General features: G+C 48.3%; 6 protein-coding genes across 6 annotated transcripts; all 6 read left to right on the top strand.

Annotated features, from left to right (window-relative positions):
* Positions 1-2051: 2051 nt before the first annotated feature.
* On the top strand, positions 2052-3875 carry N7481_005091 (uncharacterized protein; the record flags this gene model as incomplete). The annotated part of the gene is made up of 5 exons (XM_057264310.1): positions 2052-2218; positions 2269-2547; positions 2601-2776; positions 2836-3197; positions 3255-3875. The coding sequence occupies 5 exons, from the start codon at positions 2052-2054 to the stop codon at positions 3873-3875; spliced, it is 1605 nt and encodes a 534-aa protein (XP_057122030.1).
* Positions 3876-4490: 615 nt separating this feature from the next.
* On the top strand, positions 4491-5877 carry N7481_005090 (glycoside hydrolase family 28 protein; the record flags this gene model as incomplete). Its single annotated transcript, XM_057264309.1, has 5 exons — positions 4491-4748; positions 4804-5226; positions 5286-5415; positions 5480-5564; positions 5628-5877. The coding sequence occupies 5 exons, from the start codon at positions 4491-4493 to the stop codon at positions 5875-5877; spliced, it is 1146 nt and encodes a 381-aa protein (XP_057122029.1).
* Positions 5878-6544: 667 nt separating this feature from the next.
* Positions 6545-8257, top strand: N7481_005089 (acyl--CoA ligase; the record flags this gene model as incomplete). The annotated part of the gene is made up of 1 exon (XM_057264308.1): positions 6545-8257. The coding sequence occupies one exon, from the start codon at positions 6545-6547 to the stop codon at positions 8255-8257; it is 1713 nt and encodes a 570-aa protein (XP_057122028.1).
* A 569-nt stretch (positions 8258-8826) lies between these two features.
* On the top strand, positions 8827-10563 carry N7481_005088 (MFS transporter; the record flags this gene model as incomplete). The annotated part of the gene is given in 5 exon segments (XM_057264307.1): positions 8827-8946; positions 9117-9174; positions 9231-9290; positions 9340-9861; positions 9872-10563. 5 exon segments carry the CDS (start codon positions 8827-8829, stop codon positions 10561-10563), a joined length of 1452 nt encoding a protein of 483 aa, XP_057122027.1.
* A 567-nt stretch (positions 10564-11130) lies between these two features.
* N7481_005087 (uncharacterized protein) lies at positions 11131-12907 on the top strand (the record flags this gene model as incomplete). Its single annotated transcript, XM_057264306.1, has 6 exons — positions 11131-11315; positions 11372-11541; positions 11591-11638; positions 11695-11876; positions 11930-12271; positions 12329-12907. 6 exons carry the CDS (start codon positions 11131-11133, stop codon positions 12905-12907), a joined length of 1506 nt encoding a protein of 501 aa, XP_057122026.1.
* An 844-nt stretch (positions 12908-13751) lies between these two features.
* On the top strand, positions 13752-15586 carry N7481_005086 (putative homogentisate 1,2-dioxygenase; the record flags this gene model as incomplete). Its single annotated transcript, XM_057264305.1, has 7 exons — positions 13752-13871; positions 13934-13956; positions 14019-14193; positions 14262-14864; positions 14925-15087; positions 15148-15270; positions 15324-15586. 7 exons carry the CDS (start codon positions 13752-13754, stop codon positions 15584-15586), a joined length of 1470 nt encoding a protein of 489 aa, XP_057122025.1.
* Positions 15587-15645: the final 59 nt, after the last annotated feature.

The raw sequence follows: 15645 nt of genomic DNA, 5'->3' as shown, positions 1-15645 counted from the left end.
CGCATTCCAGAATGTCCTCTGTATGTCATTGTCGTTCAAGTAAAGATCTGATTTTGCTACCAAGTCAGCCAAATGAGGCTATTGGGAGGTCTGAATTTCGAGTACTTCGGCGTACGAGGGAAGTAAGTTGTGAAAATAATTATTGCAGTGCACCTTTTTCTTTAATGTGCCAAAAAGCTTGCTCCACCGAACGGGCGCGATGACGTAACACGTCTAATCGGAAGATTGCTAGGGTTTTGGACATTTCCACCTCCGGACTTTGGATCGTTGTATTGACAGCGCTTTGGGATGGATAAAATTGTCGCGTATTTTACTGAAATTTCACCACGGTTCGCTGCCTTGCCCACTTGACAAGTGCAGTATACCCTTGCACTGTCGTGGGTCGAGGTTCAGTCTCATTTCGTAGATGGCGGGAAGTAGTTGATGGATATGGCTTGCCGGTGGCTTCGTCTGTTTGTGACCCTAGAAGGTTCTAGAACCCCCCGATCACAATACGGATGCCCTGCTCAAAAACAGGTTGCCATGTTGCAACTGCACGTCGTTTGTCGACCAGAATTCGAGTCCGTCTGTACAACGCCACGGAATAAACCGGAGAAACAAATTAGCGGTGCGAAAACCACTCTTGGGTGAAATCCTCACTACTATTGAAATTTTATTTGGCCTCGTCTTGCCTTGTCTTGCCTTGTCTTGCCTTGTCTTGTCTTGCACCACTCTATGCATCACCGCATTGCCAGCACCCGATGAAGTTGTGGTGTGATAACGAGTCACCTTTAGGACATGGTTGCTGGAGATACTCTTACTAAACTCCGCAAAGCTATCGGGTATGTCTTGTTTCATTCTGCGCTTCCACTGACTAACAGTGATAGACAAGGTCATGAAGCTATACGTCGGTTGAACTACTCCCGAATATCTCTTTGTTTACCACCCAATGTAAAAGACCCTTCACTATACGCCCTCGGGCTAACGTACTATGCCGAGCTATACTATGGCCTAGAGGAGGCGTGGGTTTCCTGCATTGGTGATCCTATTCTTTGACCAACAGTTATGTAAGAGGAAGCATGTGCTGGCCCAGACTATTGGATGGGATAACTAGTATAAGAAATATGATTGGCGGAATCGGTTCCGATATCTCGGGCAAGATCCAGTGGATTGGGAGCTGATTGATATTAGGCTCAAAGGGCAACCTGGCTAATTGACTCTTTCTTGTTGTGATCATAGGCTCAATCCACTTGATTATCGTATAAATGTCTCGAAAGTATCCCAATGCCTACAAGCCAATGTTCTGATATTGTAAGAGATTGAAGAAGGGCCACACAACGGCACACATACCTGGCGACCAGACCTTCAAATAGTGGATCCACAATATGTGAGTGCGGTCACGCATTAACGTGTTTCATGGGTTATCCGGCCACCCGAGAACACCATATTAAAAGCGATAAATTACAATTCAATATCTCAACAACCATACCTTTTTTTGGACTATATTTTATCAGATGTTTCTATTGTAAGATATAGAGTAAGATGTTTTAATTTGAATTAATATTATTGATTTATTTATCAGATTACCATAAAATACACGGTAATTTGTGTTTATTATCAAAATAGAGATATTTCGCGACGTATATATATCCGGACTATTTTTCTTCTACATTTTTGTGATAAGGGTATGATGAAGTTTATAGAACTTCAATATTTAGCTTTGAATGACTATGGTAGTTGAGGTATCGAATTGTAATTTATCACTTTTAATATGGGGTTCCAGGGTGGCCCAGCTCGGGTGGCCGGATAACCCATGAAACACGTTAATGACAACCGCGGGACGGAAATCCCCCCGCGGATCAGTCCTGACAGCCTCCACTCCCACAACTTTCCTCGTCTCTCCACTCTCCCCACTCGTTAGGCAGTTCCGACGCCCAGACTCCAGAGTTTACAAAATGGCGATCCCCCTCGTTCCCCATCTCCCCGGAGAGCTTGATGCTGAATTACCGCTTACGCATATCCCCGTCAATTCCGCTACTGGAGTACCATAAACACAGAATTCTACATTCGTCATGACTACAATCTTGAAAACAGAGGCACTCGGGGACATCCGCGGCAAAAGCGATGGCATTGTATCTCAATTTTTGGGTATTCAATACGCCACCCTTAAGAATCGGCTCGCGGATGCGGAATTGATCGAACAACGACACGGTGATATTTTGGATGCGACTAGAGATGGGTATGCGTACCTCTCACGAACAACAAGATATTCGCTAACAGGGATCATAGACCGACTGCTTTATCGCCTCCGATTGGGTGTCAGCTCGAGCTCAGGCACGTTCAGCAGAGCCTCCCTTCAAAAGATCTCTCCCAATCCGATGTTGATTGTCTCAACCTCAATATTGCGGCCCCTTCAAATGCTACTCCATCGTCGAATCTTCCCGTCCTTTTCTTCATTCATGGAGGTGGGCTCTTCATCGGTGCCAACTCCTGGCCACAGTTCGATCTGGGGCGCTTGGTAAACCTATCCGTCGAAAGAGATGTCCCGGTTGTGATGGTTGCTATCAAGTAAGAGTTTCCTCAAATGATACCTCTTATAGCGATGTGTTGACCGTCTCAAGTTATCGCCTCGGCGCCCCAGGATTCCTGACATCAGAAGAGCTGCGTAATGCCGGATTCAAGGCAAACAACGGGCTGCGAGATCAACGCGTTGCCCTGCAATGGGTACACAGGCATATTCGTGACTTTGGTGGGAATCCGGACAATATAACAGCAGCAGGCATGAGTGCTGGAGGAGGTAATACAAAATCTGGCAACTTTTTTCAGGAAAAGTCATTTTAGACTAATTTTTTCCAGCTTCGGTCACCTACCATCTTCATTCCAAGGACCCCCTCTTCAAACGTGCGATTTCAATGAGCGGAACATCTCTACTCAGCAAGGCAATTACATACGAGGAACATGAGAAGAACTACAATGATGCAATGGTCGCCTTGGGACTGTCTAATTCAAGCCCCGCCGAGCGTGTCAAGGCGATCCTGGAGATGCCTGCCAGCGAGCTTATAAGCAGATTGCCTCCTTCCATCTCACCAACCCCGGCCGTGGACAGTGATATTGTTATTCCTGGTGCGACATATGCTGAGATCGGGAATTCTGAGTCCACCCTTATCCCAGGGAAAGCCTGGTGCTCAGACCTTCTTATAGGAGATGCGGAAGCGGATGTACGTGTTCTTCGATGATTCTTCGACGGAATTTACTAATGAGACACTTTGAAACAGGCCAGTATATTTGAGTTCCTTGCGCCTCAAATGAAGGTCAACTCGGCAAGGAACTTCATATCTGCGGCGAGGAAGGTGTTGGAATCTTATCCCGATGAAGCACGACGCATTTTGGACGAATATTATATTACCGAAGAAACCCCTGATGACGAGGCGATATATTCCGTTCTCAACTTTATCACGGACATTATTTTCCATGCGCCAGCGCTAACCTTTGCCCTTGGCTGGAAGGGGAATGCATACGTGTATCATTTCAATGAAGGCAACCCATGGGATGGGCCGTGGAAGAATCGTGCCAATCATATCCTCGACGTTGCGTATCTCTTTCAGAACTTCCGCGAGTACCTGAGTCCAGAACAAACCAGGGTCTGTACTTCTTTTGCAGAAGACTTTTTCAAGTTTTGTCACGGAGTCCCCGCATGGCCGGCAATTACCCCTGGTGACCTTAGCGTCGGGTTTTCGGCACGAGTCTACGGGCCAAGCCACCAAGGAGAAATTACAAGGGTGACGTCGAAAGCATTTGGTGAAGAAAGCCGACGCCGAAGTGTCTTATTTGACTGTGCCTCGAAGGTTTCTTTGGATCGACTGGCAAATGTGGTAGCTGTATTCAAATCCGGGTGATTGGGGTCTTTCTTGCCTCTCCTGAAAAGATCCAAGGTATTAAATACAAAGCTACTTTGATTATCAATATCATCTTCATACAAATTATATTTTGTTGAGTAGAAGTCTGAACTGATCAGCCAATAGACAGCTACAGACCCGCGTCATGCTAGCCTAGGCTGTTAAGGATGGTCGTTCGCTCCCCCGGGTTACGACAGCTGATGAAGTCACTTATTCAAAACATCTGCAGGAAATTATGGGGTTCTCCGCAAGTCGCTTGAAATTGTCTTGGCTTTAGCTTATTTCATTGGATAAGCTTGGCTTGCTTCTGAAGAGGGCTTCTGCATGCAGGAAACCTTCTCCACCACGGCCCTGCATAATTTCCCCGCGGCATTAACTAGCAGCGGCATGGTGTTGTACCACCAATCAATGTCCAAAAATGAACACCATCTCAGCCCCATTGGAGGATAATCCCCTATGATCATGGAGCATACTTCAAAGTACCACAAATCAGGCGGTGGTTTTATTCTAGATCTTCATCGCAGATAAAAGGCCAAGTCCTCTTGATCAGCAATGAATGAGAACTAGACACGAACCCTACGAGTAGTCGGATCAGCCAGATAACTCGGAATCACAATGCAAATCCAAAAGCTTTTCGGATCTACCATTCTGGCCAGCTTGGCAGCTTGCGCCTTAGCTTCGCCTCCTCCCGCGCCTGCTATCACCGCGGCGCCAAATCTGGCAAAGCGAGCTACCTCCTGCACTTTCTCGGGATCATCCGGTGCAGCGTCAGCCAGTAAATCGCAGAAGTCTTGCTCCACAATCATTCTTTCCAGCGTTGCGGTGCCCTCCGGTACCACTCTGGACCTCAGCGATCTTGAAGATGATACCACGGTACGCGAGAATCGCAATCCAGCTACATTTCGGTATACTAACAATTCATGCTCAGGTCATCTTCCAGGGGAAGACTACATGGGGCTATAAGGAATGGTCAGGCCCCTTGCTACAGATCTCCGGTACTGGAATCACCGTCAAGGGTGACACTGGCGCATACCTAGATGGCCAGGGTGCCCTCTGGTGGGATGGAGAGGGATCTAATGGCGGAAAGACCAAGCCCAAGTTTTTCTACGCTCATGACTTGATTTCATCCACGATCACGGATCTTTACATTCAGAACACCCCCGTGCAGGCTGTCAGCGTTAATGGCTGTGATGGATTGACCATTACGGACATGACTATCAACAATTCTGCTGGCGATTCTGCTGGTGGCCATAACACGGACGGTTTTGATATTGGAAGCAGTAGCAATGTGGTTATTACAGGCGCCAATGTCTACAACCAAGATGACTGTGTTGCAGTCAACTCTGGAACGGTACGCCGGTACAATTTATCGTGCATGGATCTATAGCGCTGACTTTCTCCTCTACCTAGGACATTACCTTCAGCGGTGGTGTCTGTTCTGGTGGTCATGGACTATCCATTGGTAGCGTTGGTGGACGCTCCGACAACACAGTCGACACAGTGACCTTCACAAACTCAGAGGTCAAGGCCTCTACCAACGGTAACTTGAAATTCATCACGCAAGATCTGAAAATATCTTAAACTAATACATGGATATTGTGCAGGAATTCGCATCAAGGCATCCGCGGGAGACACCGGTACAATCACAGGCGTTACTTATTCCGGAATCACTCTAGAAACCATCTCCGGGTATGTTTTAGCATCCATGAATAGCTTCAGCTCTGAATATGCCGGTGGCTAATAAACCCTCAGCTACGGTATTCTTATCGAGCAAAACTACGATGGCGGTGACCTCAAGGGCGATCCGACCAGCGGCATCCCTATCACTGATCTCACAGTCAAAAATATTGTCGGAACTGGTGCTGTGAGCTCCAGCGGCTACAACGTTGCTATCGTGTGTGGCTCTGGTGCTTGTTCTGACTGGACCTGGTCCAGCGTCAAGGTCACAGGCGGCAAGACATATGGCAGCTGCGAGAACGTCCCCAGTGTTGCTAGCTGTTAATCGCGTGGCTGTTGAGTCAAGCAAAGGTCTGAATTATATCTGGCAAACTCCGTGATGAACAAATTACACTATTGTTTGAATTGTATCCCTAAGGATTAAATCTTACTCCAGTTTCGTTCCTTTAACACTCCCGAATAACGCGTCGCGAGCGGATAGTAGAATTGTCAAATGCAGCTATTTTGGTACACCTGTACTACTCGGCACCCAAATGCTTTAAAGCATTTCATATCAGAGTTGTAGAACTGAGGTCTGTGAACATCCTTCTCGAAGGGCATAGATCAAAATTATACCTAGGCTAGAGCCGAGAAGATGAATAATCCAGCCGAGGACAGTGGGTGACCAGACCGAGGATCTTTAGAAAAAGGCCCGCCAACGATTAAATAGCACTCTAGTCCAATATATTTTAGCTTCAAAGTGTGGGGAATCGAGAGCTTCCCCATGTATATGAGGTTCTCATAGGTTCACGTCGTTGGTCAAGGCGGCTATTGCCCAGTCGGCATTCAGCACCGGCAAAGGGTCAGACCGACACTGCAGTGCTATCCGAGAAATAACATCACGATTCCATTTTGTATTTATCTGGTATTCATTTAAAGCCATTCATTTCCCCCTTTGGATACTTCGACTTGTTTCACACAATTAAATATTGCTCCGGTATTTGTACCTCAATATGTCGTCTATTTCGTCCAAGGTCTACCGGTCGCCATACCCAGATATCAAAATTGAGTCTGTTGATCTGATCACATACTTGTTCTCCAACCCTTTCAATACCCCTTTAAGTAAGCCCATATTTGTCGACTCTCTGTCAGGAAGGCAATATACATTTGGAGATGTGATGCAGCGTACACGGTCGCTGGCCAACGGTCTTCAGCAAAATTTCGAGTTGAAGCCCAACGAGATCGTGGCACTTTTCAGTCCAAATACGATTGAGTATCCGATTGCATGCTACTCGATTGTTGGCTCGGGCGCTATTCTCGCGCCTACTAGTGCAGCTTTAACGGCCTTGGAATTGAACGCACAACTGAAGACGAGTGGTGCCCGTCTGATCATCGTGCACTCAACACTTTTGGAAACAGCGAGAAAGGCAGCCAAGGGAACTTTAGTGGAGAAGATAATCCTCTTGGATGGCCCCTCGCCCATCGATGGTCAAGCAACTTGCGAATACCTTGCTCGCACCTTTACCCCTGCGCCTCTGAAGGAGATCTCGCCCAAGGAGGCCTCAACGAAAACAATTTTTATCTGCTTTTCCTCGGGTACTTCAGGTCCATCTAAAGGCGTGATCACTACGCATCAGAATCTCACATCCAACCTGCAGCAATGGCGCGCCCACATAATTAATACAGGTCAGCCTTCTCAGCAACTCAAACGCAACGCCGCCATCGCATTTCTCCCGTTCAGTCACATCTACGGGCTGAATCTGTATATGTGCCAATGCCTTATCTGGGGCACGACGGTAGTCGTTATGCCACGTTTCGACTTGGATACATATCTCGGTTGCGTCCAGAAGTATCGCCCCGACGAGCTTGCATTGGTACCACCAATCGCTTTGATGATCGTGAAAGATCCCCGCGTTGCGAAGTACGACCTGAGCAGCGTCAAACGCATCATGTCAGCCGCTGCACCTCTTACAAATGAATTATCCTCTGCCTTGGAAGCCAAGTTCAAGGAGCTCTGCAACACCCAAGTATTCTGCACTCAAGCCTGGGGGCTGACTGAGACCTCTCCAATAGCAACTGCTATCCCCAATGATCGCATGGATAAGAGGGAGTCGGGAGTCGGTTGCATCACACTTAACATGGAGTTTCGCTTCATGGATCCTGATACAATGACAGATGCAGTCACCAAGTCGGATGGATCGACGGAGCCCGCCGAGATCTGGTGTCGGGGACCTAATGTGACGCAGGGTTACTACAACGACGAGGAGGCCACCAAGGCGGCCTTCCATATCGACCCTGATGGGACCAAGTGGTTCCGTACTGGCGATATTGGAGTCATCGATAAGGAGGGATATGTCGCCATCCAGGATCGCATCAAGGAAATGATTAAATACAAGGGTCTGCAGGTTATCCCTAGTGAGTTGGAGGGGAAATTGATCGATCATCCGGACATTGAAGATGCCGGGGTGGTCGGTATGTGGGTGGATGAGATGGCCACCGAGCTGCCGGTTGGATTTGTGGTGCTGAGTCGTCAAGCTCGTGACCGGAAGGTCAGTGCTGTCCTGGATGGGATTCACTCTTGGCTAAATCCGAAGATCGCCAACCATAAGCGGCTACGTGGTGGGATACATGTGCTGGATCAGATCCCGAAGAGTCCTAGTGGTAAGATTCTGCGGAGACAGCTGAAAGAGCTGTTGAAAAGCAAGAAACCAAAGGCTCAACTGTGATTGAGCGGGGTATCAGATGCTGCATTGTTCCAGGATGACCCTAAAACCTATACGATGAATACTTCTCCTTATTTGCGTACCCTTTTTTACATTCTAACTACATCCCCATCAAGATCTCAATTCCACGTAACCAGCAAAATAACGTCCTGCACGTCAACCGTATCCTGCACGATAGATCTGGATTGAAATAAATACGAGCAAGACGGGTGAGCGAAGGCTCCGAAATTAATAGGGCATGATCCATACTACTGTACAGTCTGTACTATACTGTATTATTTGCATTCTTCGATTATTCCGCGCCGGAACCCGCGGGCGCCGATCGCCGCAGCCGGTCAATTTGTGATGGGGCAACTCGGAAATTCGAATTCCTTTTTCTTTCTTCTCCTTGACTACATCAAAAAATCAGCGTTGAAGATTATTCGCCCCGAATACTTAAGCATGAAAGCCTTTTGCGTTGATACTATTTGAATCGTCTTGCCCTGCAGTATCCCCAGGCGTCTTCCTCGCCTGATGGCACTCCTCCTACATCGCTGATTACAGATCAACATCCGATCAGAGCAGAACATATCATGGGAGCCTGGAATCTCTCGCCCTTTCGTGGCGACCGTGAGCCGACAAGGCCGAAATTCGTGGAAATTAGATCGTCCCGGTGGTTTATTCTGTTCGCAGTTTCTTTTGCGACGGCTACAGTCAGTATTTCCCTGCGCTAGACCCCGCAATATGTCTAGGATCGCCCGACAAGTTGACTAACTGGCCAATAGGATATTTTTATGTACGGTCTAGTATGCAACCCCCGCTAATCTTTGCTTTTTCTTCTTCTTCTCCTCGACCAGATTGTTGATGTGTAACTATCAAAAAGATCGTCCCCGTCACTCCGACTGCCTTAGAGGATAGAGTTGGACTACCGTCAGGTAGTAGTAAGTTGTTTCTGCTCATACCATCTCCCAACGCAAGTAGACTAACACCCTCGAAGTTCAATCATGGACATCCATTCTGCTAGCATTATACTCTGCATCTCTTTTGGCCTGTTCTCGTATGTCTCACGTGTCCATCGATGGGAAACAATTCCTAATTATCTGCAGCGATTGTCGGATACATAGCCGACCGAGCCGAATCCAGACGATGGCCACTGCTTCTAGGCCTTATTGCACTGGGTGCTGCAACTGCTCTGCTATGTGTTGGAACCAATATCGGCCTTTGGATCGCTGGTCGACTTTTCCAAGGCGCGGCGGCCGCTGTGGTCTGGACCGTCGGTGTGGCATTGATGGTTGACACCGTTGGTAAAGAAGGGCTCGGTCAGGCCATTGGATATGTATCCATGTCCCTTAGCATAGGAACATTAGCAGGCCCTCTTTTGGGTGGTGTTCTCTATCAAGATGGCGGCTACTATTCTGTCTTCGGCCTGGCTTTTGGATTGATTGCCATCGATATCATTCTCCGCCTAACATTGATTGAGAAGCGACATGCTCTCAAGTGGCTTGAACCAGAGAAAACACCCGCGGCAAACTCGACAGAGACCGACAAAGAAAATTCTTCGCCAGCTCCCGATTCAATAAATTCCCCCCGCCGTCTCCGTCAACTCGAAGCCACAGCCTCAGAAAGAAGTCGAAATAGTATCCCCAAGTCCTTTAAAGCAGGTCACGACGCTGCTTAAATCTTATCGTCTTGTCGTGGCGTTCTGGGGTTACTTTGTCATGTCCCTCATCATGACCTCATTTGATAGCGTCCTACCTCTTTTTGTAAAAGAGACATTTGGATGGCAACCGACAGGACAAGGGCTGGCCTTCATCCCACTCATGGTACCACACGTCCTGGACCCGATCACCGGGTACTTCATCGATCGATATCCCAAATCATCCCGTTATATCGTCACTAGTGGCTTTCTTGCCGCAGTCCCTATATCTGTTCTATTACGGCTTGTCACGGAAAACACGATGCATGACAAGGTTTTACTCTGTGCTCTGCTCACTTTGCTTGGTGCTTGCCTTGCGGTCGTGATGACTCCCCTAGTCGCAGAAGTATTCCACGCCGTCAAGGAGAAAGAAGATGAGTCTCCCAATATCTTCGGACGTGGTGGTGCAATGGCTCTGGCCTTCGGTTTGTCCAACATGGGCTTTGCAGCGGGCGCTCTCATCGGCCCGTTCTTCGCTGGTTTCATCCGTCAGAATGCTGGCTGGGGAACGATGGGGTGGGCTATGGGATTGATATCAGGGGTGACTGCCTTGCCTTGCCTGCTCTTCATCGGTGGTTGGATCCTGAACAAGCCCGTGTCTGCGAATACTGAAGGTCGGTCAGATCTTGAATAAGCGGCTGTTCCAAGGTCTGTTGGCACAAACATGCACATCTCCAAGATTTTGTATTTCTAATAATCCATTCTCGACTCAAGTATATAAATAATCCATTGCATATTAGAGACAATGTCTAATGTTATTTTCACAATTTCCATGACAACAGAAGGGGAGCATTGCTGCATCCATGATGCTTCGTGTCTGGAGTATTAGTTGGCCAGAAGCCTACTAAGTGCTCTGCAACAAACGTATTCATTTTCTCAAATTCCCATTGTCAAAGAGCAATTTAACACATGATGTTTTCATATCCGCGTTTCCCATCCGCTGGTCCATTCTCAAGTCCACCCCACAAGGTGGGTTCCCCGCAAGAGCCCCACGCCGATCCGTCTGGAAAATCCTGGGCTGGAACTACGATGGAGCTACAGAGTGGGGGATGCTCGGGAGTTGAGGGCGACCAAATTAGCCGTGTTTTGACCTGGTACTTGTCTGCCTTGCTCTCCCACTCTCTGTTCAAGGTTATCGACGACCATACATCTCACCCCACCTGGAGTATCGCAACCCATTTCCGTATACTCAGCACTTAATATGGCAAACCCAGATGTCCAACACGCCGCGTTGAATGCTACTTTCAAAGGCATTTTACGAGAGGAACAGGGCACACCGATTCATCAATTTCTCGGAGTCAAATACGCAAGTGTGCCTGCGAGGTTTGAGAAAGCAGAGCCGGTAGACGGTTTCGAAGGTGCAATTGTTGATGCTACTAAATACGGGTGGGTTCTGCTGTTCTGATAGAAACATTTCCTCCAGATACTGATTCGATATGAAGTCCGAGATGTCCCCAGGTCGATGTAGATGTTCGCCATCTACTTCGAATCCCCGAGGACTTTGCGATTGGCCCAGAGGCGGAGGATGAATTTGAATGTTTGAATCTTGAAATCACCAGTCCACCGGCATCATCGACTGCCGAGCCACTTCCAGTTCTTGTCTGGATTCACGGTATTTAAAAAAGGACTCATTGGTCTACTCATCTCTAATAATAATATAGGAGGCTCTCAGATAGTCACATTCTGTTCGGCTGCTTCCAAAATCTGCGGTAAGTCCAAAACACTCTCTTTTCCTCGTCTTGTAGGACTGACGCCTTGCGAAAAGACCCCATCAAACTCGTGGCGGATTCTGTCAAAGCTGGAAAGCCAATGATATTTGTCTCTATCAACTATCGCTTGAATATATTCAGCTTTGGCGACGGCAACGAGAAGAATCTTGCGCTTAAGGATCAGCGACTTGGAATTGACTGGGTGCGAAAGAACATCGCATCGTTCGGAGGTGATCCAGTGAGTACTGTTTCCACTTCCGCCTGCGCTACAACTCACTCATTCCCATCAAGAACAACATCACCTTGTCCGGTGAAAGTGCCGGGGCTATCTATACTCATGCACACCTAATCACGGGCCCGCCTGTGAAACGGGCTGTGCTAGCATCAGGTACCCTGTATCTCTCCTCGCCACTGCCGGTAGAGCGTGGTAATGGCCTTATTCAAACACTGGAGACAAAAGTGAAAGCACTAGGCCAGTCTTCACTCAGAACATCCTCCGTCCCAGTCCTCATTCAAGCTCTCAAGGAATGCAATGTGAACACTATGTGGATCCAAGAAGAACCCGAATTGTCAGATTGGGAAACGAAGCCGGAACAGGTGGAAGAGCTTATGATTGGAGATACTGAATATGAGGTATGCTGTCATCTCTTCCTTATGGCTTGCATCTGAGATTCTAACCTCTCTCGACAGTCGGTCATCTGGCGCAATGGTGTTGAGGAGCTAGATGGAGAAACCATCGCTGCAGCATTTGAGAGCGACAAGGAATGGGGTGCAAAGTTTCGCAAGATGTACCATGTGGTTAGCGACCGTCCAACCGCCGCAAAATTAGGCGCTCTGGATATTGTCAATGATGCACGCTACACACTCCCCGTGGAGGTCATCTCGAAAAAATTGGAGGCTGCTAATAAGCGTGTGTATAAGTACGTGGTTGATCAAGCAAACCCATATCAGCCTTCCAGTCGCGCCCATCATGCAGTGGATCTACTTTTCTTGTTCGATGGCGTGGATCTGTCTTTTAACACGGCCGCAACTGAAGTCGGCCAGGCGATGCGACAGCGTTGGATCAGCTTTGTTTCTGGGCAGGCACCTTGGTCTGCGAATAGCCGGTTCGCATTTGGACCAGTCGGTGAGTGCAAGGAGATCAATGAGGCTCAGTTCGCTGCCCGACGCCGGGTTGAGCATTGTAAAGCGCTTCAGGAGGCTGGGGCCGGTGTGTACATGCCCATTCTGTTTGCACTCACGGCTGGGCGCATCAATTTACTCAATTAGACAGCATGATAGGTAATCAAATGCATTGAACCTCGGCTATTGAATTTCGAAGACCTCCCGTTCTCCATCTTCTTCGCGGTTGACCATCGGCACTGTCATCTGACTAGGATGTGTGTATGATTTCAGCCGGTTGATTGTTGCAATTCGGGCTCAATTGAACGTTTGTTTCGGTTGTACCTGTCGATCAAGGCCGTCCACACCCATTTTCCAGCTTCTTCGGCAGTTGAGGAGTTGGACGATTCCCGTACTGCACTTCCCGGGTCATACGGGAGCGAGCGATATGACCCACTGTTGTTGTCAAGGACAAAATTCGGGCATTGAAGAAGGATGGTGAATTGGTTCAGGAGATCTCCTTGTCGTCGGTCTTCCCCACGCGCCACCGTTACTCAGACCTGACTCATGTGGGGTCGCGTTCGCCCGCGAATCCAGTGCCCGCGGTCAATAAAGTCCAAAATCACCAGCTCCACTACAGTGATCCACTGCCCGGGGAGGTCGGCAAAGCGAGCTTCTACTGACATGCCGATATTGTCCATTGGGAGCAGCCGCGACTGGGCTGGTGAGGCCATTCGCGGCCTCATCCCTCTTCCAGCTCAGCTGATGGAGCTCCGCCATGACTATTCCCCCCACATTCTGGGCAGATGTAATTTGCCCAGAATGTCCGGAGGAATACGCAATTGGATGTAACTTTGGGTGCTCCCATTTCCTTGTTAAGTTGTGGTGTCTGACCCCACAGACCTCAGCCTCGGGCACCTGATCTTTCTTGGTATATAGACAAGTGTGACCCCGCGGTCCTGGTTTAACAAGTTGTTAAACATTCAGTACACTGCTTGAGCGCTCATTTACCATGGCCTCCACAAGTTCGCTGTCATCCCCAGAGGAATATCAGAAGATCTTCCACTGGGCGGAGACTCAGAAGAATGGGACGATTCCTTCCTTCAACACACGACGCAATGACCCTTACAAAGTACTTGATCATCGTCTCGCAAACTGGAATATATGGCACATCTGAACTAACATCTCATGCAGTATCAATCTGGCTTTGGCAACACGTATGTTTTTGCTCTTTCTACATGTAGCGATTCAACATGCTGATGTAGTTTTCTTTGAATAGCTTCGAGTCTGAAGCAGTTCCTGGTACCATTCCCCACGGTCAGAATAGCCCTCGAAATGTTAGGTTTGGACTTTACGCCGAGCAGTTGACTGCCACTGCGTTCGTCGCGCCGAGGCATGCAAACAAGAAGGCGTGGCTCTATCGTGCACGCCCCGCTGTAGCTCATCAAGGATTTGTATGACTTTGACTAGTTGGAAGGCCAACAGAGTATGCTGAATGCTAGATCGCTGACGATTTGTATAGACTGAAATGCCCGATAACAAAGATACCGAGTCCAACTTCCTGCCCTTAAATCCCCGAATTCACATTTCTCCCACACAACTCGCGTGGCATCCGTTTGATATCCCTGCTACGGGCGAAGTCGACTTTGTCTCGGGTCTCAAGACAATTGCCGGCTCAGGAGAGCCCACTCTCCGCGAGGGTATAGCTACACACGTCTACGTAGCCAACACAGGCATGAAGAAGAAAGCATTCGTCAACTCAGATGGAGAGTTCTTGATTGTTCCTCAACAGGGTGCTCTGGATATCCAGACTGAGTTTGGACCTCTTTACGTGCAGCCGGGAGAGATCGTTGTCATTCAGCGCGGTCTCCGATTCCGCGTAGAGGTGCCAGATGGTCCATCTCGTGGCTATATTCTCGAGGTCTGGGGAACCAGCTTCGAACTTCCTGAACTGGGCCCCCTGGGCGCGAACGGGTTGGCTAATGCAAGGGACTTTTTGAGTCCGACTGCCCATTATGAAATTTCCCAGGAGCCGTGGGAGATCATTTACAAGCTGGGTGGGAAGTTTTTCAAGAGTACTCAGAATCACAACCCCTTCGATGTTGTTGCGTGGCATGGAAACTATGTATGTCCACGGACTCTTGTACATTGTGTCTTTTTTCACTACTGACAATTTTCCTTTCAGGTCCCCTATAAATATGATCTAACCAAGTTTGTCAATGTTGGCTCTATTTCCGTGGATCATATTGATCCTTCGATTTTCTGTGTTCTCACAGCCAAATCGCGCGATTTGACGGCTCCGCTAGCAGACTTCCTTATTTTCTCACCACGGTGGGATGTTGCGTCCCGTAAGAACAGAAATCGCTTTCATACTTTGCCCAAGATCCGTTGATTAATGAATGATGCAGACACGTATCGCCCTCCTTACTATCACCGCAATGTCGCCTCGGAATTGATGGGCCTCATCTATGGCGAGTATGGCGGTCGATCGGATGCCTTTAAGCCTGGCAGTGTTTCTTTCGAATGTGGCAGTATGTTATATTACATCCTCTCTTATCGTGACATCCTTCTGATCCATAAACAGTGGTCCCCCACGGCGTTGCATACGAAGAGTTCAAGGCAGCTAGCGACAATGTGCCTCCCGTCATGCAGATCTCCGAAGCATCGATTGCGTTCATGTTCGAATCCAGTAGGCCTTTTACTATCACAGATTACGCATGGACTAGCGATAAAAGACACGAGCATGAGCCAAAGATGTGGGACAACCTGGTTGATAACTTCTCCAAGCACGCGAAGGAAGTTGAGGAGATCCTAGCGAAGAAGGCTAAGAATCTTTCTATTTCATAAGCGTATCGTGTCACTTGAGACCCTTTACAATATTACTTTTGGCGATTCAAAGCATCACC

Source organism: Penicillium waksmanii, assembly GCF_028829765.1.
Source record: "Penicillium waksmanii strain IBT 27052 chromosome Unknown utg000005l:1.0-5232799.0:1.0-5237142.0, whole genome shotgun sequence".
Classification (NCBI taxonomy): domain Eukaryota; kingdom Fungi; phylum Ascomycota; class Eurotiomycetes; order Eurotiales; family Aspergillaceae; genus Penicillium; species Penicillium waksmanii.
This window is presented reverse-complemented; position numbering and strand designations above follow the sequence as displayed.